General features: G+C 50.1%; 1 protein-coding gene across 7 annotated transcripts in view; it reads right to left on the bottom strand.

The window, feature by feature from the left end:
- Nucleotides 1–27,509, bottom strand: part of LOC144823836 (NXPE family member 1-like) — a 518,225-nt gene that overhangs the window by 150,980 nt on the left and 339,736 nt on the right. For all 7 annotated transcript variants that reach the window (XM_078682709.1, XM_078682716.1, XM_078682723.1 and 4 more), the window contains one exon: nt 1,431–1,544. In XM_078682709.1, coding sequence (XP_078538835.1) covers nt 1,431–1,544 — 114 coding nt within the window. The remainder of the gene's footprint in view (nt 1–1,430; nt 1,545–27,509) is intronic.

A 27,509-nucleotide genomic window follows, 5' to 3' on the forward strand; every position in this document is an offset into this window, starting at 1 on the left:
AAAAAAATTCAAAACTTCTGCTCCTTATTTGCATTTTCAATTAAAGCACGGCATAAGGCGTTGTATTCTACTCTTACGCTTGGGTATATTCCCTTTAGCCACTTTTTTTAGCTAGTCTGGATGGTACTAATAACCCTAAAGGCTTATGTGAATTTTGCAAAGGTGGCCAACAAGATTTGCTCCACGTTTTACTTATATATCCTAATGTGAGCATAGTTATGGCCCGACAACGTTTTATAACCCCAATTCAATTAAAGTATAACGCATTCTCTGCACAAGATTTAATTACATTGTGTAACTCTCCGGTTAATGAATATGTTTGCCATAATCGGTTTAAGTTCTTAAAAAGCTTTCTGAAGCTGTTTTAAATCATAAGCACAATCCGAAGATTTTACCTTATCTAATCCTATCTAATGCTGTTTGAGTAGGTGGTTGAATATTGCTACTGTACCATCCTGTAAGTGAGTCTAAAAAGCAAAAGTCTTTTAGCTAGCATTTTTATGAGTATGTAAAAAAAAATTTAATTCTGTATTTGTTGATCTCAGTTGAGGTCAGGACCAAAATGTGACTGTACTGGGAGATCATTGTGGTCAAAGTTCGGTGCGTTGTCACACAGTATAATGTTTTTCTAATCGGGAGAGCAACAACAATAGTTGTGCATGTTCATTTTAATCCGTATTTTTTATGACCTCCTTTGGCTTATGAAAGCTGTGCCATGGTAAGCAATGGCTATGCCTGGCATAAGTTGAAGCCACCCTAGTGAAAACATAAAAGGACATTTTGCGACTTTGGGAACTGTTGCAGATTTGTATTAAACGTGTACTTCTTGCCAGGTTTTAACTTACATTATATTTTTTGGCAGCTTTATATAGCACAAACTCGACCCAAAGGTATTGGAGTGCTTTACATGAGCACCAGTTAATTTACACAAGGACACGTTCATTTATTAAGTGGGCTCGGGGAGATACAAGTGATTAGCCAAGAATCACAGGATGTGGACACGACCCCGAGGCTCGAACCTTGGTTTCCCAGCTCCAAAGTCGGTAGTCAAGCAGTCAGGCCACATTTTCTCCCTAGAAAGGATTACACTTTCTGCGAACTCACTTCCGCAAAATGCCATGTGGCATCACTTCCTGAGATGACACTTGTGGGTAAAGCTATGCCATGTCATATGATGCCATTTCCTGTGATGTCATGAGGTCAAAAGGCTTGGGATGTTACTTTTCCTACCCAGTTGGTGATTCGACATTCATGAGCAGCTCCTCCCCTCAAAAGCATAAAAGACTTAAACTTCTCTGGCCTCCAACATAAATAAATAAAAGCACCTGGACTGCTCTACCGTTATAAACAAAGCCAAATATCATTATTATTAATTTTGGTCAGCGTTTGGAGCTATTGGCATTCTGCATGCAACAAGAAAGTAAACGTACCTTGAAGAGCCCACGGTGAATAGAGAAGCTGATGAGAAAAAGATGTGCAGTCAACAGCGCCAGCAAGACGACGAGCTTCCTCTTAGCGCAAAACAGGAACATAACGCCGTTGACCTGTGGGGACAAACGAGGAGTGTTTGACAGGCTCCAGCTTTGCAGCCTGGACACATTTTAAAATATCTCTCTTCGGCCACCACCCACCCCCACTATCTCCGCCCTACGTGAGTGCATCCGTCACATTCAAATATTGGCTCAACTCTGCCATAAAGGCATACTCGCAACAGCTTTTTTCAATCTGCAAAGAAAAAAAGCATACGCAATTTTTATGTGCGTGCCTCACATGACAAAACAGCCGCTGTAAATATGGCCTTAAAACATGTTTTAGAATACAGCAGTTTTCATAGGAAGTGAGAATATGACCATTGGAGAACAGGAAAAGTCTAAGGGCTGCCCTTTTCTTGATGTCACAGTAGTCGTAAAGAGAATGGGAGAGCTAGGTGGGCTCACCACTGTATCAATGGCTTCAAGGTAAAGGAGGGTACCCAAAAGACGCTTCAAATTAGTAAGTCGGTAGCTTGAGGGTGAAACAGAGTCATCCAAGCTCATCTCAAAAGAGCATGCCAAGGGCTTCAGGATAAACCAGGGTGCCACCTCAGGTTGGAATCATGAAAGTGTGCCAGGGGTTTCAGGGTAAAAAGAGTGACACACGAGGCTGTAATCAAACCAGAGTGCGCGTGGACAGAGGTCGAGGCCGTGGTCTTGCACTTGTGTTTCTGCCTTTATCGGCAGAGCCTTATCTTATCTTTCACCACCGCTCGCTTTAAGCCATGGACAGAGGGAGAGTCAGGCACTGATAGCGATGTTTGTGTGGCGGAAAGCAGTAAGGGGCGCAGGCGCAGCCATTTGTGGGCCCCGCAGCTGCAGCCAATACTTGGTGAATATCTCGGCAGGCCAGGGCGAGTTTCGAGGGGCCTCGCATTTTGCGCTGGCCATGCATCCCCTATGGCAGTGGTTACCAAACTTATTCAACCTATGGCTCCCTTGACCTAGTTGGCAGTTGGCCGTGGCTCCCCATCATGTCACTTTTTTTTTTTTACCGGTGGGAGGATGTAAGCCAGACATCGGGAATACTTCCAGTTTTCGCCCTGAGGTTAATTGAGATGAAGCTGATGAAGGTATCTCAACAATCAGTAAAAATGATAATTGTGCAGCGGTAATTAACCCAAAAATAAAATAGAAATAACCACGCCAGACCACTCAGACTAAGCTCCAAAATCATTATCCCAAGTTCAAGGGTAACTTTTTGGAATCGGACAAAGTGGAGAAAATGTAAGCACGTCAAGTAGTTTCATAACAGTGTATTTTCTCTAGGTGAAATACAAATTCAGCTTTAAGAAACAGCTTCAGAGCAGTGGAAGTACCAGTTCCAGATAAATGAGTGGTGCAGGTCTTCTCACATTTCAACAGCCAGGCCAACAATCCACATATATTCTTTTTTCCTGTAAATAAGTGCTAATGTCCTTCCATGATGCAGCAATCTTGATCCCTATCATGCCAGGGATAGAGGGGCCGTCCAATACGAGCCAAATCATTTGGAAAACGCAACTTTACCCCGATATGGATTGGGGGTCGTCAGAGGCAGAACAAGTCTTCCCTTCGGGAAAGGAATGAGGGTTACACAAGCCAGCTGGGAGAAGGGGCTGGTGCTTAGAAAGGGAATGTGTGTTTATTTCTGGCAATTCCGACCATACCATTACTTTAGTGGCAAACGCCTGAAATATACGGAGGGAAGAAGGGGGAACTTCTTTCACTGAGGCCGAGAAGGAAAAGGGTTATTATTATTATACTAATAATGATGACATGCTTCGTGCCTGACCTTGGCTGACGGTCAGACTGGGGCCGGGAAACTAATCCAGGCTGCTATGTAGCCTATTTCCAACGCTGCAGCGAGTTTGCCCACTTTAAATTCTGTCTCGTAATTTCTGGCGTGGACACAAATAAAGTGCAGGAACAGCAGCCAGCATAATTACATGGGCTTGGCCAGTCACGAGTTTATAATGTTATCCTTTTTTGCAGTAAGCAAGGAGTTTTTTAGTCAGTCTGAAACCAACCTGTGTAAAATGTGAAGGGTCCTCAGAAGCACTGCGCAGCAGAACACGGGTGCCAATAACGCTTGACAGTCTGCTGTGCATAAATGGAAGATACGTGAAAGCACATCGGAAGCACGTATGGCGGCCGTGCGCTCTGGGGCCAAACCATGGTTTTAGATTACACCGGTGCCGTTTGAAACTCCCCCCTGTGTTGCGCCGCAGCTGGTGTCATTTAAATAAGTTTCACTGTCTTGCTGCCTTCAAGCTGACTGCTGACAGGGCGTCAAAAGATGCATCACTTGTTAATTGCGCCCATTATCACATTACAATACGATTAGAAGCTTCCTCAGCGCAGGCAATTTTTCCCACATCGTGCCGCGGCACCCCTGGCGACCCCTAATGGCGCACCGGGGTGCCGCGGCGCACAGTTTGGGAACCACCGCCCTATGGGAGGATGGGTGGGGCGACAGGCCCGGGTGTCCTCGGCACTCTTTCGTGGCCGGCTGGCTGTGGCTGAAGAGGAGTGGGGCTGCATGCCCCACCGCTCCAGTGATGGCCCTTCGTGCCCTCTGCTATGGGCACGATCTTGGCTTTGGGTACTGCGGTGCAGGCCCAAGCCAGAGTCAACTAGGCCCCGTAAATTTGGAAGGGGGATGGGGCGACAGGTCTGGCGGCCCGCATGCAGTTCTCCCCTCCCACCTTATCTTTATCGATCTCTCGAGTGGGGGTAGTCACAGTGGGAGTGCGGGGTAAGAAGTGCCTCGCCGGGCCGGTTTTGGAAGCGATGTTAGTAATCCACTCCCCGCCCATGGGGGTCCCACCATCTGGTCCTTGCCCTGGACCCAGTCCCAGGCACTTGTGTTCCGGGAGGGGTGGTTTCTCTCGCATTTTAGGATATCTGCGTCCCCCCCCCAAAACCCTAAGTCCAACCTTCCCTATAAACCATGTGGGCTGGGCCCCACAGGCAGGGCCCCCTGAAAGGGGGTGGGGGGGGAGGGTGCAAAGGCCTTAGGTAGACGATGGGTCTCCAGGCATGGGTTAAACGGGAGCAGGAGTTGTGTGATCAGTTTCGCAGCTCCTCAGGGCAGTTTTGTACGGACCGTGATGGTCCAGCACCGTCCTAGAAAGCTCCGGGGTACTGTGGTGCAGGCCAGGGCCGGGTCAACAAGGCCACGTATTTTGGAGAAAATGGGGGAGGAGGAGTTACATGACTGGTGGGCCGCGTGCGGGCCCCTGCCCCCTTCCCCGATTTTTAGGTCTCGCCTGAGAGCCAATGCGCTTACGCATTGCTAAGGCGAGATTATAGTAAAGGGAAAAGAACAGTCTACCAAAACGGCGGATTAGACAGTTCATATGATCTATGTGCGTGCACAGCGCCAGCCACGTCACACACCACCATTTGTCTGTGCCTCGCAGCAGACTTCAAAGGCTGCCGCTCCCCACCCAATCAGACTTCAAAGGCTGCCGCTCCCCCGCCCTCGCATCAGACTTCAAAGCTACTATCCACGGGGACTGGAGTTGGAATAGTAAATTAAATAAATCACTATCCAGCGCCTAAAAGCACTATGCGTTGTAATGGTATGCGATGTAAAAACCGCGTTGTAAAGGTAGGCGTTGTAAAAGTATGCGTTGTAACGTCATACATCCCACTCAGGGGCACCACCACATCACTCAGCACCACAACAGCACTGTCCTTGCTTGTTACCAATAAGCATTGCCATAGCCAATAGGACTCGCATAAGGAAAGTGTAAGCTATTGGCTTTGTGAATAACAATGCTATTAATTTATGTATTTTCAAAGCCAACACATTAATTTTTTTTGTCATTTACAACACCAATAGCTCACACTTTCCTAATGCGAGACCTATTGCATTGCAAACGCTTGTTTCTATCTCCCGCCAACGGTTCCGATCTTTCGCTAGGGGGTGGGGGAGCAGTCTGGCCGTGTTTTGCCCGCGCAGCCATGGGGTGGGGGGCAGCGTGCGATGCGCCCTCTTCCTTCTCAGCGGGTACACAGTGAGGATGCAGGCTCAGCTCACAGCTAGCGAGGGAAGTTTCCGGAGTAGGGGGCTTTCTCCTTCCACACCAGCACCTCAGGGACATTAGTTGACGGCGGGGGCATTGCCTTCGGTGCCTCCGCTCGGACAGTCGAGTTTCATTTGGGGCAGGATGCGGCCGCTGCAGCTCAGCATACTGTGCGCCGCTCTAGGAAATGCATCCTGCTAGGCCTGGAGCCTTGAACATCGCGCTTCTGGGGGCAGCGTGGGTGCAACATTAGTAAGGAGGCCAGGGGATGGCCATCATCAGTTCTGGTTGGCGTCTGTGCTAATTGGTTCTCCCTTCCAGCACTTATGGTGACTGGATAGACGACACCCAGACACCAAGCCAGCACTAGGCCATTGATCAGGTACATGGTTAAGGGGCACCCGGTGCACTCCGGACAGAGAAACCGTCCCAGGAGACAGGAATGCCTGGAATGAGTTCAACGTGTCTTTCAATACAGGACACACTGTAGCAAGATTCGCGCACCACACAAGGAAGGCATTACAGGGAGCAGGTATGGCAGGGCGCACACTGGGGAGGCGTGCAGGCATTACCAAAAGATTATGCGGGGTTTCAAATGGTACGCAGGGTGCAGGCAACCGGGGGGAGGGAACTCCGGTCCACCCGGGGGCAGCGTAGTGACATCGCAATGTGAAGGGAAAGTCGTCGCATCCTGGACCGTGTTAGATGACCCAACAATGGTTTGGGGCGTAGGTTTAGGCGTGTGAACTACGGAAATTGAATTCATGCACATTGACATGCTAACGGGCACCGGCACTTAGCACAGCAGCTCATTTTAATGAGCAGAAAATGAGTTGCTTTTAATCCAACACATGTTCAAAACAACTAATACCTGCCAGCCTAACAATTCTTAAGCTTGGGGGGCTCGTCCTGTCTTATTTGTCACACTTGTGCAGTGTGATGGTCAAGAGTTAGGGAAGGTCAGGCGCTGGCAGTGGCAAGGTGTGGCGCAAATTGCAGTGGGCTCATCACAAGGACAAAGCCCCAGTCCAGACTTGTATCGCGAGTACTGCTAATTTACATTATGCAACTAGTGACCATTGTGAAAGCCAAGTCATGACCTGCTGTAGGCATGTTACTTGCTATATCACATATCACCAGCTGATAGGAAAGATAGCATCACTGTTGAGAAGGGCCACGCCTGCACAACTGAAAATATCGTAGCAAAGAGACAGGGACTTTCCGCAAAACAATTAGCAGTTTTTTCAGATATGCATACATATCTCTTTAGCAGAACCAGGGGAAGGCCATGTATGCTCACCGGCCCTACTGTAATGTAAGTAAGAGAAGCCTTAATAGGGTCTCAGCGACCTTGAACAGTGGCAGGCAGCCTCTTCTGGGCTGGGAACCTCACAACCCGTATAATGACTGTCAGCTAAGGTTCACAGACAGTAAAGGTTCACAGACAGGTTGAAGTGCTGGCTTAGGGAGGTCTCCACTCTGGCAACTGCCCGGGGCATTGTGGGTGTATGTTGTGTAGATTATATTTCTCGAATACAGGCTAGGGGGCTGCAGTTATTTCACTGTTGGGGCACAAATAAGGATACTGAGAACAAGGCCAATATCCTGAATAACCCATGCGGTCCCTGCGTAACCCCAGCTTAGAATGTTCTAGTGTCCAGACAACAAAAAATTCTGGAGAATAGATGGTTGGTTCACTTGTGGGGCTGTCAAAATTCCAGAGCTTCTCACTCAGGGGGATGTCTGTACAAGGTATGTAGGGGAGAGAAACACAAAGGAAAGCCCCTACAATCCATCGGTAGGTAAAGGGGTAAATGCAACCTTGGTCTACTGCACCTGAGTTGGATTTACATGGGAAGGTACAAGGATGACTATTTCATTCATTTATCTATAAATCAGTATGAGTAATATACAATTGGTTTGGTATACTGCAGGGTGAGGGACTCAATCATTTCACCCCAGCGAATATAAAGCCTAGTGAGACACACGTTCCAGATTTGGCATTCAGTTTAACACTAGGCACCTCTTAGGCATAGGCATTCATAGTGTTAGATAGAGGGTCACAGCAAAGCTGGTGCAGAGCTTATCAACAGAAACCAGTAAAGGAATCCAGCAACTTGTGATGCTGCCAGAGTTCCCCTTTGACCATGGACATGACTTTTGGAGAGTCCTTGGAGGACTACGGTTATGGATGGCCAGGGAAAGAGGAACTTCCATGGAATGCTCACTGGGAGGGACTTGCATTTTCTCCCCTGCCAGTGATCCACACTTTTAACAGTTGCACCAGGCTTTATGCGTACAGCCTCCTTGAGTTAAAACATCCATGGAGAATTTCACCCCAGAAAATGGTAAGAGTGCTACAATTGTCCACTCTGCTAAAATACAGTATCTAGTAACCGGTGCAGTAATTTTGTCAGCACGGCAGGGGAAACGTGGTTGTGCGAACGAAAGTGGACGCCGGTCGCCAGCCCTGGCATACAGGTATACAAATCAAGCACGTGACGTTTGGAATCTGTGGGGCTGTGTGCACAGCTTGGCTGCGCGTAGGTCAACCATAGTGGGGTATGTCGCATGTCCTCTCCTTCTCAGGTCTCAAAACAAGGGGCAGTTACTTGGGCATGCTCCTTGCTGAATTCAGCAAGCAAATCTAATGCATGTGTATGTAAGGGCATGGTATATCACAAGTAATGCAAATTACATACATCCTCCAGTAGCTCCAAGATACAGGCATACCCATTTCACACACTTCCAGTGGAGGGCTAGCATTTCCGGGGGATACAAAGCGAACCAGGGCATGGTTGTTTCAGCACCAAGGGTCACTGTTGGTCAGCAGGTAGAGTTTCCTGGGATAGGACTACAGCAAGTAAGCAGGATGGGATGTGTATGGGTCACCCCACAGGGGGTGCAGTGACTGCAATAGTGGCCACATTATGAACCTTCCCTCAATACAGATTGTCTCCATTTAAGAGTTCACCATGTTACAGGATGCTTCAATTAAACTACATTCCCTGCCCGGACAAGCATAGATACGTGGGGGAGGAAGCGGACTTCTAGCAGGGGGGCTGCTGTCCCAGACTGGGGGCAACAAGGCGTTTAGAGCACTAATGGCTACACGGTTGAAGAAATGGTGGCAGGGCCATTATTCAAGCGAAGCTAGGTAGCTGAAATTATAGTGCCCTCTTGTCCCCACATACTGGTCCGTGACAGGGTTCACCCTGGCAGAACTTTTTATGTGCATGACTTGCACGAGGAAGGGATATCAGCCTGGAATCACAGCAGTTATATTTGCAAGCAGAAGGTGAGAGAGTAGCACACATTATGGGCAGGTGTAGGGGGTACACCTGCCCAGAGTGGGCATGGACCTGTTCTTACTTGATCTGGGGGGACCTTAGAGACAGCAGGGTGAATGTAACGAAGGCTATTTTGGTGGGGGGCTCTGGGGTGATGGTGGTCACATCCAGAGCTGTGGCAGAGTTACAGGGCGATCCAGAGGCTGTAAGGTACATATGGGTACCATCTGCAGAAGCACAACAAGGGTGCAAAGGCCAAATATCCATAGGGAGGTCTTCGTGTGGGACCCTGTAGGAGCGACGGCACCCAGTTAGTCCTATAGGCGGTTGTGGACCTGAGCAACCGGGGGTTGCCAGACAGGCTCCGTCCCCTTATGGGGCGTGAGCAAAGGGGTGGGCTGGTGGCCCACCGGTGGAAGGGGTTTTTCCCTCCCCCAAAATATGGCACACACGGTTGGGGAAGGCCACGGTGTAATTTGGCTCATCAGGTGGCAGGCGGCGAGGGGCTGCCTGCCTTGGGATCGCCCATAAGATAACCCATCAATGTTGGCATATTTGTAATGCTAATAAACCTGCAGCATTTTCTCTACAAAAAAGGTGTCTTGTCTGGTTATTACTCTAGGAGACTGCTGTATGGGGGAGGGGGAGGGGGAGTGTTTGCCAATATTGGCACTATCAGTTTTCCCAGGAAGTGAGAATATGACCAATAGAGAACAGGAAAAGTCTAAGGGCTGCCCTTTTCTTGATGTCACAGTAGCCGTAAAGTGAATGGGAGAGCTAGGTGGGCTCACCACTGTATCAAGGTAAAGCAGGGTACCAAACAGATGATTCAAATTAGTGAGTCAGTAGCTTGAGGGTGAAACCGAGTTATCTAACCTCATCTCAAAAGAGCATGCTAAGTGCTTCAGGATAAACCAGGGTGCCACCCCAGGTTGGGATCATGAAAGTATGCCAGGGGTTTCAGGGTAAAGAGTGACACACAAGGCTGTAATCAAACCAGAGTGCGCGTGGCTTCATGGTAAAGCAGTATACCCCCTCCCCACCCAGGCCTGCTCGAAATAGTGTCAGTGACTTGTGGGTAAAGCAGGGTAACTCCGGAGAGCGGGATCAGAGTAATGTGCCAAGGACTTCAGGGCACAGCAGTGTTCTAACCCACAAAAGGCCCATAAACTTGTGCAAGGGCTTTTGAATAAGTTGGGGTCAACCCAAGCTGATCTCAGAAAAGCATGCCAAGAGCTTCAGGGTAAAGCAAGGTGCCACCTCATGCTGAGCTCAGAAATGTGTGCCCAGAGCTTGAGGGTAAAGTAGTGAGTCAACTCCAGGCAAGGCTGAGAAGACTGCTAGTGGGTTCAAGGTGATGCTGAGAACCATCAGTGGTCGAGGTATGAAAAGTGTCCCATTAACTTCAAGATTAGGCATCCTTCTTATGCCTGGGGGGCGTGGCCAAGACACCAAGCATGGGGGACTTGTGAGCAGGGAGCTCTGTCCAGGCCTGTAAAATATTCTGTCCCAGCGACGACGTACGGTGGCCCTGAGCAACTGAGGCGACCACCCTGCAGGGCCTAGTAGTTGGGGGAACCCAACTGAGCACTGATCGCCACCAATATCCAAGACTACGAGGATGCAGAAGGTGAGGGAGGCGTAATCCCGAAGTGCATGGCGCAGTGAAACCACCTAGCTGATCGGCGACAACTGCGGCCTGGTCTCTGGGTGCCCCGTTGTAACGCACGGCAGAGGTGGCTACAGTCCCGCAGCGAGGCACTTTCCCAATGATACGTTGGTGTGCCTGCTGAGACCGAGACACAAGATCCAACAGAGGCCTGTGGAGTGTCGGAGACGGCGCCCAGGACAGAGAGGCCTGCCTAGGCTCTAGAAGGTCACGCAGCAAACTTCAACCGAAACTATGGGGAAGCCTAGAAATGAGGAGGAGCGGTGATCTCCCCTCAAACAAGGACAAGCCAGCAACACCAAGGGCTGCACTCGTGAGTGCAATGCATTGGGAGTGGAGAAAAGCGCAACCAGAAGCAGCCCAGCCACGGAGCCAGGAGGCACTGGTGCCTCGCTCTGGCCTAGGGGAGATCCTTTCACTGTGACCCTAGTCATAGTATCCACCACAAAGGGCTTACCAGAGGACAGGATGCCTAAGCCGAAGTTGGGGGGGACCGAGCCTGCTACTAGGGCACCCTCGCCCATGACACAAGAGAAAAGAGGCAGTGAGACCCCCGGCGAGGATGACTCCCTACACTTGCACCTGGACAGGTTACTGGCGGCAATCGTGGGTACCAAGAACACTCTGCAGCAAGACATTGGGGCGGTTCGGAAGGTATGGGACATTTCAAGCCGAACATCGGAAGCTGGTAGATAGAGTCGGGGAAACGGAAACCGCATTAACCGAGTTGCATCCAGAACAAAGAACACACGCTGCTATGCTTGAACATTCACTAGAGTGTCAATCCTTGAATGGCGAGCGGAAAACGCAGAAGGCTGCAATTGCAGAAATAACTCAAGACCTATAGGGATACCGGAGCGGGCAAAAGGGTCCAACATGGTGGAATTTCTGGAAAAATGGCTGTGCTCCGTTGTGGCCCCAGAACTCTTCTCTCAGTTCTTAACCATGGATAGGGTACATAGAGTGCGGGTTGCCCACCTCCTCCGTGTGGCCCTATTCGAGCTGTAACTGCCAAACTTCTCCATTTTAAAGACCGGGACACGCTGCTATGGTACTTCCATACACATGACCCGTAAGTGATCGAAAACAGCAAGGTGTCAATATTCCCGGGCTTTACGGCTAGGGAGCAGGCCTAGCAGGCATCCTTTCTCAAAGCTAAAAAAGCTCTTAGGGAAGAGGGAATACAATACTCTCTAATACCCCCGGTCAAGCTGAACATCATGCTTGATGGTACCTCACACTTCTGGAACACCCCGGAGGAAGTTTTAACCTGGATGGAGGGATATAAGAAAGGTGCGCCACTACCTCAGAGACCGCAGCGAATAGAGACTGGGCCACGCAGAAGAAGACCGAAGCGCAGCCGAAAGGCAGCTCAAACATGAAAACCCACAGCTTCGCAAACCTACCAAGACAGACCGGCTCCGCAGCAAGCAGTGGCACAAATCATCTCGCCTATGCACCAGAATAAAACTTCAGAGACATCAGCCGTATCTGTTGACGCAACGGCTGAATCTGGGGACTCCTTTGAAACCGACTCCGTCCTGCCGAAGCTTACGCTACGACTAGCAGATGACCATAGTCTAGTTGAGGCAGACCTCTGGGACACCCCCTGAACTGGCATATATCCTACACCCCCCAAGAATCCACTTAACAGAAGAGGGACCATGATAGGAACGCCACAGACTATAGGCACGAACTAAAGACTGAATACTGCCGCTTGAGAGAACAACCATGTGGGAGAGCAGGGACGATGTGCTCCTGCCCCACCTGAACTCTGCATCCACCCACACCAGAAGGCTTCGCCTAGTGGTTTGGAGGCGACGTTCTGAATTTATATACTGTTTGGTTTGTAAGTTTGGGCCGTTAGCAGATGCGCTGCTGCCCTCGGGTTGGGGTGTTGGGTTTTCTAAAGTTTACAAGAGCGTTCAGGTGATAAGACATAGTCACAGCCGGTCATGGCAGGCAGTTCATGACACTAGGAGCACATGGCAGGTACAAATGTAGGCCCTAGAGGGATAAAGTTCCTTACTTGGAACGTTAGAGGCATGGGCTCATCAGCGAAACGCCATAACATACTCAACTACATTAGGCGCAGGGGGGCACAAGTAGTCATGCTCCAAGACAGCCACTTGACCAGAGAAGAAGGACAGCACCTCTGACGACGATGGAGAGGCCAACTATATGCCACATCGTACTCTGCCTTCTTACAGGGAGTGCTGGTGTGGATACACCCTGGAACCCCCCCTTTGAGGCGGTACAAACCTTAATTGATATATACCTGTTGATTAAGGGGAGGTTGCTTGACAAGGAGATGACTGGGCAGCATTCACGCCCCTAACCAAGAGCAACAGCAGTTTCTCTGTAAACTTTCCAACCCGCTCGCAGGAATAGCCACACAAGATGTGGTGTGGGGGATGGGGGGGAGGCGAGGTGGGGGGATGAATATAATTGCATGGCAGACACCACCATAGACCAATCCACACCACCACTACATGGTACACTGGCCACCTCCAACACGAAAGCTTTTCACACTTGGATGAAACACTGGGATTTAGTAGATGTATGGAAACTGCACCATGAACAAGTTGGAGATTACTCATGCTATTCCCCAATATATCATTTACATACCAGACTATATATGTTCCACTGTTCATCCCATATTAGCACACAAATGTTGGACTCGGAATACTTGGTATGCACACTGTCCAATTATAGCCCCTTACTCATGATGCTCTGCATCACGCCCGAAGTGACAGCTATTCCAACTTGGCGCTTAGACGCTGCCATGTTGGAAGACACATGTTTCCAAAGATCTCTGCAAACCTTCATAACTGACTACTTCTCCACCAACCAGGGAACGGCCAGCTCCTCACTAGTGGAATGGGACTCCTTTAAGGTGGTTATCAGGGGACATTGTATGAGGAATTCGGTGGAAGCTAGAAGGGAGATTGTGAACGAACTCCAGACACAGGATGCGAGGATCCACGTGCTTGAGCTCATGCTGGGCCCTCAGGCGGATGCTCACACAACTATCCCAAGCCAAGAGCACCTACAACAAGACACTGGACAGGCTGCGAACCTTAGACTGTAAGGAATATCAGAAGAAACAACATACTGAAGGCAGGAAGTCAGTTAGACTGCTGGGGTGGCTGATTCAGCCAGTAACCAGAGGGTCCACCCATCACTAAGTTGCGGGACAGGGACGGCACTATGACCTATTCCCCTAAAACAATTAATGCTTGCTTCCTACACTATTATTAGTCCCTAGATAAGCGCACATCGGTCATACCGGATAATCAAATCCAGGACTATCTGGACAAAATCCCATTACAGACCACTGACGCGCAGAAAGACTTGGGAGACGTTATAAGTCTACAAGAAATCAGAGTAGCGATTAAGGACATGACAAAAGGGAAGACCCCAGGCCCAGATGGCTTCCCAGCCAAATTCTATGCGACATACAGCGATCAGCTTGCGCACCACCTCGAGAAGCTATAAGCTGACTCATTGGACCTTGACTACTTGCCAACAACAACTAGAGATGCCGTAGTAGTGCCCATCCCTAAGACTAAAGCAGACACCCCTAAGGTCACAGAATTCAGGCCACTATCCATGTTAAACATGGACTTCAAAATATTAAGGAAAATATTAGCCAGCAGGTTGCTCCCGCACATGCGCATACTAGTCCACACAGACCAGAATAAGTTCATCACAACCAGATCTACATTGGGCAGCTTTAGACGGCTATATCACATAATGTTTTACCGAGCCCTCCCGAACTACCCAAACGCAGTGGTTATGGCAGTGTATCTCGAAAAAGCTTTCGACTCCCTGCAATGGGACTTTCTGCAGAAGGTAATGCATGCCATAGGGTTGGGGGAGGGATGGATCAATTGGGTCGAGCTACTCTATACTCTCCCATCAGCTAGAGTTAAGATGGGCAGTACAATCTCAAACTCCTATGAGATACATAGAGGAACCAGGCAGGGATGCCTTTTGTCATCCCTCTTATTCATGCTGGCTATGGAGCCATTAGCTGTGCAGTTCAGAGCAGAGTGCGGTCGTCTTGCCTGACACTGGACGGAAGGGAACACATGATTTCATTCTACGCAGATGACATCCTCCTGTATCTGCGGAGCGGCGATGGGGGAATAAGAGATGCAAAAGATATCGTAAATAACTGTCCCACATTCAACGGTCTGAAGGTAAACCGTCACAAGACACATATCTACCCCCTGGATCCTACAGCCTCCTGCCCCCTGACGCTCCCGATGGGCAGCAAGTGGTCCCCCCGGTCTTTCAGATACCTAGGTATTCAAATATTCCATGAACAAAATGACCTCCTAGAGGGTAACCTGAACCCAGCCCTTCGCCCACTCAAGTCAGCAGTGGCATTCTGGCACTCCCTTAAACTCCCCACCATGTCGAGAGTAGCACTCTCCAAAATGGTTATGTTACCACACCTACTTTATTTCTTCGCAAACTTGCCAGTGGCCATCCTGAAGACCTGGTTTAAAGAATCAAACACCCTACTGAGAGACTTGATTTGGGACGGAGGCCACAAAAGAGTACCATTAGCTATCGCCCAGAGTCTGCCAGAAAACGGGGATTGGGAGCCCCGGATTTCGAGTCATACTACCTGGCTGCACAATTGCAGTGGTTGGCTCAGTGGCTGGAGTGGATTGGGTTGGAGTCATTTGACTTCACACCCTACACTGACCTGAAAGGGAAATTGCTAGCCCGGTTGCTACTGCCCATTAGGAGAATCCAACCTCAGGTCGCTCTGGCCACAGTTGCCCTGAAATACTGGCTTTGAAGCATTGTGTGAACACCAGAAATCACAATGTACCTACCAGACCTCCCCTTGGTAGGATTGTCGAGAGGAGATGACACCTCATTCTTTACTGTGAACCAACTGACAGATTGGGAAAATACGGGACAGTCGGGAGCGGGAGACCTCTACCTAGAGGGAGCTTTTATCCCTCTGGAGGAATTCAAAAATTGCCCGCTAGGTAGATCAGATTTCCCAGTCGGTTCTACCTAGTTGGCAAATTTTGAATTACCACACGATGCAAAAAACTTTTCAGTTTTTATGGAGAGCGTGCACACATGAACCAAACACACAGGGGCACTTGCATACCATGATTACACTGATCGGCAAGACATCTTATTAAATGGCTCTTCCAGGCACTGAGAGAAATGGTTGAGAGCCAACTACCCATGCTACGGCAGAAATGGGAACTAACCATAGAGCGTACCATCACTGAGGTAGAATGGAAAAAAGCGTTGCGACTAATCAAGACAATCTCCAGAAATGCTAGCTTCAAATACACCCAATTCAACATTCTCCATATGACCTATCTCACACCACACAGACTTAACATACGATGGGGCAGCATCGACAAACAATGCCCGCACAGTGCAAATCCAGACGCTGACTTTAAACAGATGGTATGGAGCTGCCCATCCCTGTCTGAATGCTGGCACCACGTCCTTGAGTCACTACATACGGTCCTAGCATGCACTATCCCCTACACAATAGAGGCATGCATACTGGGTTTGCTCCCTAGGCCAAAACCTAAAACATTAGGAAACGAATTCATGGGTCTCGCCTTGGTGTTGGCTAGAAGGAGAATAGCTCTCAGGTGGAAATCCTCCACTGGGCCTGGCATCCTGCACTGGAAAGAGGATGTTACTGCCTGGGCCCGGGCGGAAGAAAGAGCATTTTAACAGAGGAGGACAGCAGAGGGATGAGGCGCCACCCTATAGCGGACCTATGGTCGGAGGGAGTACGGGAATGGGAAGCAAAAGATATACAGTTGAAGGAGATAGCTCCGCTGCACCATCCCATACCCCCTCATCGCCATAAATAAAAACGATCCATGGTCGAGTCTCACTCAAAGACGGAAATCCGCAACCCCACTTGGTGACCTCTAGATGGCCCCTAGAACACCATTGAAGCATACAGAATGTATACAGGACCTACCTGCCACCAGAACAACCTGACCAATACATACGTTAATTTCATAAATATTTTTTTTACATGATTAGTTATTAGACTGGGACACATGGATAGTGCCAGATCGAACTCACCCCCACCCTTGAACGATATACTGTTGAGCACTGATGTTTAGCAATACTCAGAAACGCATGAACAATATATGGTCTTTTATGCTATCTTTTTTTTCTAAATGCTAAACGTACAACAGTTGAATATATCTGTAGACTTGACAATATATATGGTTATAAACTGTAATTACAATGTAAAAACGTGAGATGTTTAAAAAAAAAACAAAGCATCCTTCTGCCTCTGTCCCAAACAACCAGGGTAAAGCATGGTAGCACGCTGGGACAGGATCAGAATAGGGCTTCAGAGTGAATCAGAGTCCTACACCAAGTTAGGCTCAGAAAACCTTGCCATTCACTTCACCGTAAAACAGTACCACCAAAGCCAAGATCAGAAAAGTCTGGCAGGCACTTCAATGAAAAGTAGGGTGCCACCACAGTTGGGGCTCAGAAAAGTATGTCTGAATTTCAGAATAAAGTGGATGTGATTGCATGTCATGCTGAGACGAGTGCACCAAGGGGCTCGGGGTAAAGCGATGTGTGGAGCTGGAGTTCAGATCCCTGTGGCATAGACATCAGGGGAAGTAGAATGGTTTGGCATGAGGGTTCTGAAATTTGGCATGTGTTTAGGGGGAAAATATGGTGGCACCCAGGCTGGGTTCAGTAGAGCATGCAATGGACTTCGAGGTTTTGCCAGGTGCCATCTCAGGCAGTACTTGAAATAGAAATATAGAAGTGCAGGTGCTCACACTTTAGAATACCTGTTTGCTCCCGATAAGTGCTGGGAATTTCCCATTAAATGTATTGAAGCAGTGCTGAGAAGTGCAGGTACTCTTCCTTTCAAATTAAAGAAGTGCAGGTTCTCAGTAACGGTCAGTACCAACCCATTTAAAAAGCACTGATCTCAGGCTAGTTTTAGAAGAGTGTACATGTGGCTTCAGGGTAAAGCATGGTGCCCTCTCAGGACAGGATTTAAAGGAAGTGCCATTGGTGCCTACCAGTAGCACTACTTATTCAAAAGAAAGCTGGTCAAACCCCAGAAATACCCACCATCATGAGCAGGCCTACACAATTCAGAGAGTTTACCTCAAATCCATGAAGCAGTGCCGTGGGTGAACTCCTAATAAGCGGTGCAACATTGTGTGGGTCTGCTAACCATCTAGTGTTCTTCCTGAAGGAGACTAACTTTCCTTCGTCGGTCTGTAGACCTTGTTCAAGGGTCACAAGAGGTAGGGGCACCTACTGTTTATGCAGAGGCATTGCATCTGTGGAACCTGCTAAGTTTGTTCCAACATAACTCATTGCGCACAACCTGGTACCATCGCAGGTACAAAATGGCGCCAAATCCAAACATCCACCTAACCATTGCCGCCTCAGTCTCACACCCATATTGTCCTATTGATCACGTCAACAATTCAGAAGTGAGCAAAAATATACAAAATGCTACTGGAATTATGCAAATCTGTGACAGCAATGTTTTCCACATAATTATAGATTTACTGCATTTGCCATATAAATTTACCATCGGTATATTTAAACACAAAGGCATTCTAGTACAAATAAAATAAAACTGCAAAAGTTGACTGGTTGCCTCTCAGTTGCTGATTGGCATATCTGTGTGTAAATTGGTATTAATGAGGTGCAACGTTTGCCAATACAGTTTTGTTATATGTTAAAATGATAGGGATTTCAGTAATACTACTATTATTGCTAATGGGGGTACCAGTAATAGCTCCGGTTCCGATTGTCACAAGAACAAGAACTGGTAGTGTGGGGACAAGGTGATGTAGGCAGTGTCTAACATGAGCACTGTATGGGCCCGATTCACAGAACTAACTTAAGACAAAATCCTAAACTTACTACCATTTTGGTATTCACAGAAGGCACTTACTCATCAATGAGTAGGTGCCTTCTGTGAATACCAAAATGAGTAACTTAATCATTTTGAGTAACTAATTGTTGAGTAACTAATTGTTGAGGATGAAACACTGTAAAGCTCCATGCGGTAACGCTGCCATTCAACTAAGATCTGAGATATAAATACAGCAGTTTGCAGCCATTCATCTGTAGTCACACAGACTTTAGCTCAATAACCAAACATAGGAAATTAATTTTCCTACAGCAACCCCTAATCCAGTATATGGTACTGGGCAAGTTTGTTCTCGAATAAGAGTCTCTCTCAGCCATAATTGTGTTCGTCCTGAAGATGGTCTGATGGACTACAGCCGAACAGACGGAAATGTCGACCTTATCTTCTATTGCTAAGAACAATTTTCATTCTGTAGCAATATGTATTCTCATTAAGAGATTCATTGCCTATGATTTATTAGGAATAGTTGTTTAGTCAAGTACTGTTAGGCCAATTTGATTCCGCTTCTTTACTTGATTTTGTGCTGAATGATTTTATTCATTGATTTGTATTCCATTTGTAAACAAAATATATAAAGAAAGATATATTTTTGAAATTACTAGGTTCTCCCGTGTGTTCTATGTTAAGATATTTTCTTTCTTGATGTCTAATGACACTTTGTTGTTTGTTCCGGTAGGACTAACTCCCTGATTTATCCTTGAATAACGTAAGATTATTGAGAATTAAATCCCTTGAAGGCTCCTTTTACCATATAGATTATTGCCCAAGCCTCCAAGGGTACATTGGGTTCCCCAAACTATTGATCCACTATACATGGCAGTTGAAGTGAAGCACGAGTCAGCCCAGCAGCGATCGCTCGTTAAGCTCCTTCCTTTTTTAGTGTATTGGGTTTCACTTTGGAGAATGAGTTTTAAATTGGACGTTGTCCGTGTGTAACCTGTAGTTTTTAACCAGGCACCGTACTTAAATGCACCACTGATTTCAGATGCATTAACCTGGGTCCCTACGCTGATTGTTCCCTCCTTCCTCCTTCTAGATTAATTGAATCAAGTCCTTTGAAGCTATTCATGATCAATTTCACAGCTTGACTGATGGTTTGGCCACGGCTTTTCTAGCAGCATTAAACTGCTTTAAATAATTTAAATTCTGAGTAAGTTGGAGTATCTTATGGCCTCTATAATGCAGTGACCTTTGTTTCTTACAAGGCCACCCTTGACAGACACCTTATTTATGCAGGTGTTTATCACTCTCGCCTACACTTGTCGGAGCCCTCAAAGCCCCATCGTCCTTGACGAAACATGTTGCCTATCAGGCTTTTCCCCTAATCAGATACAGTAAATACAGTGACTTTCACATTAATTTGTTCTCGTCTTTAAATTAATTAGTGGACCTGACATACCCCTTCTTCTACCCTTAGGTGCCCCTTTGCCCTCACCTTCACTTCTGTCCTGAGGATGACCCCGTCAGTAAAGACTAGAACCAACCTACATGATTTTAGGGGTCGAAACGTCGACACATCATTGATGCCAGTACCACCAACAGCGCATTTTTGCACTGTGGCATTCTATTGTACATGGCTATGTAAATGAATGACATTTATTTTGTTATGAACTATATTATGAATATGTGGCACTGAATAATTTGCCAAACCATTTGATTGTGAGATCTTTCATATAGTGTTTGTCACTTGCCTCACTACCTCACTTAAGTCACCTTCCCATCCCCCCACTCAGCTGGGCACACCAACGTTACGTTTTAATGTTTGATGTAAACTGTGTCCTTATTAATGAGCATCATGTGCTTGGTGTTTTTAAATAACACTAGCACCATTTAGCTTTTCAATTTGATTTATTTTCTTTAATATAACTTTACACTGTTTTGATGTAATAGTGCTGGGACCACCACCTTCTATACGGTAGCAGAGGAAAGCATCGATCACTGGTTTAGGCATAGGATTGTCGGAACAACCAAATTTTTAAGAGTCGCCTACATTTCCTATAGTTGGATATTGATCTAATACACAAGGGGAGGGTGTTCACTGTAAGAGGAGCCAATACAGAAAAACTAGCCCCTCCCAGACTTTTCCTTTTGCTTATTGGCACCGTAAGTAAATTAAAATGAGCCGATCTAAGATGCCATGTAGGCATGTGGTGCTGAAGTCTGGACAAAATAAAACCAGGGCTTTCACCACGAAGAGTCTTAAAAATCATACAGACCGTTTTAAAGATGGTCTTCTGTGGCGTGGCCAAGCAGCATGGCCGACAGGACGTGAGCTCCTCCAGCTCCGTCCCGAAGACCAGCGAAATCCTGTGTAAACTCCTGCCCGGGCTGTCCCGCGTTCTGTGACCTGTGTCGGAATCCGCCCTGACCCGACTGAGGCCATTGCGCCGGAGAAGTGGTCCCGGAATCCTTCGTGGTCGGAGGCGACGACTCTGCCGGGGGTGGCGCCGGTGTCCTGCATTACGAGACGCCGTGGACTGGGCCTGTACGGAGGCGCCGGACTGCGGGCGCTCTGCCTGACGCTGTCGGGTTGGCCGGGCCCCTGACGGGCCCCAGCGTCCGATCAGAGTCCCCCGGAGGTGGTCTGCAGAGGTGGGAAGTGGCGGCTTTGCACTTCAGGGACCGGAGTGATAGCGACGACGAGGTGGAGGCGTCGTCCATTTTGGCTGCGCTCCCGAGGCGGAGCTCCGCCCCAGACGCTCCTGCGGCCGGAGATTGCTTGGAGCACCGCCGGAGAGCCTGCGATCGGTGGCGGAGGGCGTGAGTACTGCTGCCCTGCGACTTACCGGTGACTCCGGTTGGGGTAGGGGTCCCGCTTGAATCGGGGCCCGATCTGGCCTGATCCTCCTACGGGGACCCGCAGCAACTGAGTGCCTGCTTCCCTCGGCCCCCCCCGGATTCGATTCCGGCTTCACTTATCATACTGCCTTCGGGGGGCACGAACACTGGCGATCCTCTGACTGCGGTGGTCCCTCGCCCCCTCCCCCACACGGCTGCCATTTTGACTGTTCCCAGGGGAGACGGTGGAGTAGTGTGGCGGAGTGCGCCTATCCCTCGGCCTGGCCTGCGACTGTGGACCTCTTGGGGGGGGGGGGGGGGGGGCGATTCCTGAGGCTTGCTGACTCCCGGCTGCTGCCTGGAGGTGGGAGTAACTGTGAGGGAGTGACTGAGACCACACTGCCGCCTGTCCTGATCCTCGCTCCCTCGAGGCGGTGCCGGACCCTGGACTCCTCTGTACTGCTGAGGGTGTGCGGGGACGCGACCGAGTTGTCTTCGTCCTGCCCTGCTTGTTGGACCGCCTGCTCTCTCTTTGGAGCTACCTGCACCGCGTTGCCTGTGAGCCCGGCTGTGGTTTCGTGCCTTCTATAGCACTTGTTCCGAACTTGGTGGAGGGGTTCCTCCCGAGCCACTGGGGTCAAGGATAAACGCCTTGGAACGCGCCGCTTGGCGCTGCAATCACCGGCATGGCGGCCCGCTCTGCCCGTTCCTCGAAGGCCTCCCAACCGAACACGATCGTACAGTATACTACCCCGCGCCTCTCGCCGCAGAGGATCACGCGCCAGTCGGGGGCAGAGGATGGCGGGGAAGGGGCTGCAGAGCCATCCAGGGCTGACATCCTTAAGGCCATTCAGGGATACCACTCTGCCCTGGAGCGTCAGATAGAGACGGTCTCTATTGATGTCAACTTGCTGCGGACAGACCTTCGCAAAGTGGCGGATAATGTGTCGGACGCGGAGGGCAACATCACTCAGTTGCAGGGAGAGGTTGCATCTCTACAGAAATCGCTTGCCCAACTTACCTCTACTACCCGTGCATTGGAACGGCGGGCTGAGGACGCGGAAGGGAGGGCGCGCCGGAGCAACATCAGGGTCCTCGGGGTTCCGGAGCGGCTGGAGGCGGGGAACCCTGAACGCTTCCTGGAAACATGGATCCGTGCACACCTGTGTCCAACTGGATTGTCCAGCGTCTTTGTAGTGGAGCGAGCGCATAGGGCCCTCGTGCCCCCTCCACGACCGGGTGAGTCTCCCAGAGCCCTCATCGCGAAGATCCTTAATTACAAGGATTGTGATTGCATCCTTAAAGCTGCAAGGGAATCGGAGTCCCTCATGATTGAGAACAGTAGAGTGTCGATTTATCCTGACTATACCCAACAAGTGCAGGAGCAGAGGAAGTCCTACTTGGGGGTTAAACAAAAGCTACGTGAAATGCAGCTTCAATATATGCTTTTATATCCTGCCAAACTTAAAGTACTGTCCCAAGGCCAAGCGCACTTCTTTGAGACGCCAGCGGAGGTGTGGGAATGGCTAGAGATCAGAGGAGACGATTTGCCCCCAGGTGAACGAGGTGGCCCGCGTGAGACTTGGGGGACCAGACCGCAGAGGAGACGTCGTGGTAGGAGAGGGTGCCGATCAAGGTCCCGGGGTTCTCCTGAATCTCGACCCACAGTGGGGGCGGATGGAGCTATCCATATGGAATCCTCGCCGGTGAGAACGGATTCGGGGTCCCCCGAGGCCCCTGCTCCTGGCGATGTCTTGGTACCGGACACCTTACAAGAGATGTCCCTGAGAACAGACTCTGAGGCTCCGGTGATCCCGGAGACGGCCCTCACTGAACCGAGGTTGGAATAACTTTTCCTTTGTTCTTGCCTCTTCTGCTCATTGGCTTTGCCCTTGAAGTACCTACTTGTACGGGTGTCCATTGATTGGGTGACATCTGCTGACATTGTGCTGGGTTACCGCTCCCAGTGCCTGTAGCTGGGGCTTTCCTGGCTGTTGGACCATGCTAAATGACTGGCGCCCTGGTGTTCTGGGGAGTGAGGGAGGGGTGTGGGGGCCAGGCCTTGTTCTGAGTGTTGTCATACCCCCACTGCTGGCAGAATTGAGGAGACATGCCCGGGTATTTCTTCCTGGGGTTTGTTGGGTCTTTCGGGGAGCTGGGAGGGAGGGTGGGGGTTGACTTGGTGTGTGTGAGTGTGGGTTGATTGGGCTGTATGGGGTGGCTGTGCACGTCCTGGCACTGGCGGGGAAAGGGCGGGTGGCGTTGTTCTGTGTTGCTATCCTATTGCTCGTGGGTGGGGGTGGGAGAGGGGATTTTGCAAAAGTTTTGTGTTTTGGGGATGTTGGGGGGTGGGGTGGGTTTCATGACAGAAGTTGCATTGGCATCATGTACATGCTGATTCAGACATGTGGGGGGCTCGATTTTTGGGCTACGCCTCCGAATTTACACGTAGTGGGGGCCGGGGGGGCCGGTTTGCGTTGCACATACGCTATAGCCCGCTTGGGCGTACTCATAGGCCATGGGTTTCAAGTTTTTGACGTGGAATGTGCGTGGTCTGGGCACCTGCACCAAAAGACACAGAGTCCTCACCTTTCTTAAACATCATGGGGTCTCGGTTGCCTGCTTGCAGGAGACCCATCTAGACGATGATGGCGCACAGCGATTGTCTAGGAAATGGAGAGGCCAGATCTTTCATTCCTCTTTCTCTACTTACGCTAGGGGGGTCCTTATTTGGGTGGCCCCGGGGATACCCTGTGCTGTACAATATATTGACGCGGATGTGGAAGGCAGGTATTTATTAGTGAGGCTTAGGCTGGACGACAAGGAATTCCTGCTCCTGAACACGTATGCCCCGAATACTGATGACCCGACCTTCTTCTCTCAGATTCAGGATCTTTTGGTTCCGAGTTTGGATGCGCCCCTCCTCTGGTTTGGGTATTTCAATTGCATACTGGACCATGACCTGGACCGTCATCCACCCAGAGTGGGCACCAAGCCCCGTATGACGGCGCGTCTGCGGGAAGGGATGCACAATCTTGGGGCGCGCGACGTGTGGCGTACTTGCCACCCCACCCAAAGGATCTATACGTGCTACACTCCGACCCACGGTACGCATAGTAGACTAGACTGCATACTTGCGGCAAACCTCACCACCTCCCTTACCTTGTCGGTTACTCATCAGGCTCGATACCGGTCGGCTCACGCTCCGGTGACATGTGTGGCGAAGTGGCCTGATCGTGCCGCGCGTCAGCGAACGTGGAGGTTGCCGGTTGACTTGCTACAGGATCCAGTGGCTAGAGAGCATGTAGCGGAGTCACTGTTGGATTATTTGGACCCTCAACTGGGGGGGGGGGGGGGGAGGGGGGGGATGTCATACCCTACTCCACCAAGTGGGAGGCATTAAAGGCGGTGGTGCGTGGCGCATGTATGGGCCTCTCCTATGGGGTCCGGAAACAATTGTCTGAATTGCAGGGTGCGGAGCTGGCGCTTCAACGCGCCCAGTCTTGTGCTGATCCGGAAGAACTGGATCATCAGACGGAGAGGGAGGCCTTGGTATCGATCCATGACATACTTGCACGACTTGACAAATTTACGCTGGGCCAGTACAGGCAGCGTCTCCATCGTGAGGGGGATAAATCCAGCCGCTTGTTGGCCTGGATACTGCGGCGAGAATTCGCACCTGAGAGGATTGTTGCCCTACGGAACTCCACTGGCATTATGGTCCACTCTGAGTCTGATGTTCTGGAGGTTCTTCGTGACCATTTGCAGACTGTCTATGAAGCTGACCCATTGATATCGGAGGATGTCGGTCAGTCCTATCTTGAGGGCCTCCAACTCCAGACGTTGCCGGAGGCTACAGTGAAGGAACTTGACGCGAATCTGACACTGGGTGAGATTAATGCGGCGATCGCTGCCCTCCCTGCTCTAAGACCCCTGGGGGTGATGGGTACCCGGAGTTCTATCAGTCCTTTGGGAATGTCCTGGCCCCCCTCTTCTTGCAGGTCTACAATGAGGCTCTGCACGCTGGCACCCTTCCGCCTACCATGACTCAAGGAGAAGTGTGCATGATCCTGAAGCCTGGCGGTGACAACACTGATCCCGCGGCATATCGTCCTATCACGTTACTAAATATGGATGCGAAAATCCTTACTAAGTTATTGGCCACGCGCCTTGCCCCACTCATGACACGCCTAGTCCACCCTGACCAGTGTGGATTCATCCCGGGTCGTAACACGGCGATGAATTTGCGTCATCTCAATCATATACTGCACGAGGTGCAGGGACAGGAGGGTCCTCACGTGTTGGTCTCAATTGATTTGGCTAAGGCCTTTGATACGGTGCACTGGATATATCTGCTGCAGGTACTCCAGAAAATGGGGTTCGGACCTTGATTTCGAGACTGGATCCGGGTGCTTTACAAGGCGCCCCGCGCCAGGGTACGGTTGGGATCGGCCCGCTCGGCAGAGTGGTCACTGCGGAGAGGCACCAGACAGGGCTGCCCCCTCTCCCCTCTCCTATTTGCTCTTGCGATTGAGCCCCTTGCCGTTTCCGCCCGCACTGACCTGCGGGCTTGGGGAATTGTGGTGCATGACACTACTAATGTGGTCTCCCTCTATGCGGATGATGCACTTTTTTATTTGACCTCCCCGGCCGAGGCCCTCCCCGCACTGTTGCGACTCTTGGACCAATTTGGCGCAGCCTCTGGGTTGCGTATAAACATTGCCAAATCCCTAGTTTTCCCACTGACGAATGCTGTCCCAGATCCGGGCGCGGAGCTTCAACATTTGGGACTCCGGTACGAGCGCACAGCTTTCCGGTATTTGGGCATCCAGGTGGCTACATCTACGGAGACCCTGCTGACTTACAACGTCGACAGAATACTCACGGCACTCCGCAAATCTGTTACCTTTTGGAACACACTCCCCCTCTCTCATGGGGCGCTTGGCAATTGCCAAAATGGTGATGCTCCCTAGGGTCCTATATGTTTTGCAGAACTCCCTATGTCCGTTACATCCCAGAGTGTTCCGCACATTGAACTCTCTCCTCACCTTACTCCTCTGGGCGGGTGGACGCAGCAGAGTCGCCCTGCGCACAGTGACGAGATGTTGGGATGAAGGTGGCCTCGAAGCCCCGAGGTTTGACTTATACTATTACGCAGCGCAGCTTCTTCCGGCCGCCAGATGGTTCGCTGAAGGAGAGAATTGGGAACTGGCACTGCTGGCTGGTGCGGCGACTGATACAGCCCTGCAAGAGGCCCTGATGCAAGGTCGCAGAGCCAACACCACTTTACCTTTCGTGGTGCGTCATACGGCTAATATTTGGCAGCGCCTTGTTGAAAAGGTACTGCTACGAGCACCATTCCATAGAGAGCTCCCAGTTTGGTTCCTGGCCCCGATACTCCGCTTGGAGGAAAGTATGTCCTTTCGGGAGTGGCGGGCTGGTGGTTGTGCGACTCTCGCGGACCTCTACCCGAACGACTCCTTTGTGTCCTTTGAGGGTGCCAGGGAGTCCTTTGGCCTCAGTGAGGGACAATACCTTCACTACGGTGGCCTTCAAGAGGTGGCCAGGATAACGTGGCCCCAATTCCCGGAGGCGCCTCCGCTCACCAATACCCTTGACGTCATCATGTCCTGTGGGAGAGGCAAGCGCCTGATTTCCCTCCTCTACTCCGCTATGCGCCGGGATTCAACTCCCCCGTTGGCCCCGGCCTGGGGGGCATGGGAGGTTGACCTAGGGGTGGAATTGGAGCCTGCACAGAGAAAGCGGATTGGGCTGTTGACCCATAAGGTCTCCTGTAATGCTCGTTTTAAACTTATCCACTTTAATTTTGTCCACCGCACATATTTGACGCCGGTCTCCCTCCATCGTATATCGGCGGATAGACGCCACAATTGTCCTAGATGTGGTACGGGGAGGGCGGGCTTCCTGCATTTGGCGTGGGAGTGTCATCTTGTTCAGGATTTTTGGCGGAAGGTGGTGAGGTACGTTGTTCAGGCTACGCACCTTCAGCTTCTGCTGGACCCACTCCAATGTCTTCTTGCGTTGGTGCCCAGACCCAAAAAAAGGGGACTATCGGATAAATTCCTGCAACTCCTGCTAGTGTTGGCGAGGAGACGAGTGGCCATCACTTGGATGGGTCAGAGGGCGCCTGAGATTCCCATGTGGCTGAGGGATGCGAGAGAGTGGGCCTTGGCGGAGGAGACTCATATGCAGCGCACCCGTAAGGACAACAAGTTGCAGGATGATTTGCTTGCCTGGAGGACGTTGTGTATGGAGGGCCTGGCGGAGGAT

The sequence above is a fragment of the Lissotriton helveticus genome, chromosome 1_1 (assembly GCF_964261635.1).
Source record: "Lissotriton helveticus chromosome 1_1, aLisHel1.1, whole genome shotgun sequence".
Classification (NCBI taxonomy): domain Eukaryota; kingdom Metazoa; phylum Chordata; class Amphibia; order Caudata; family Salamandridae; genus Lissotriton; species Lissotriton helveticus.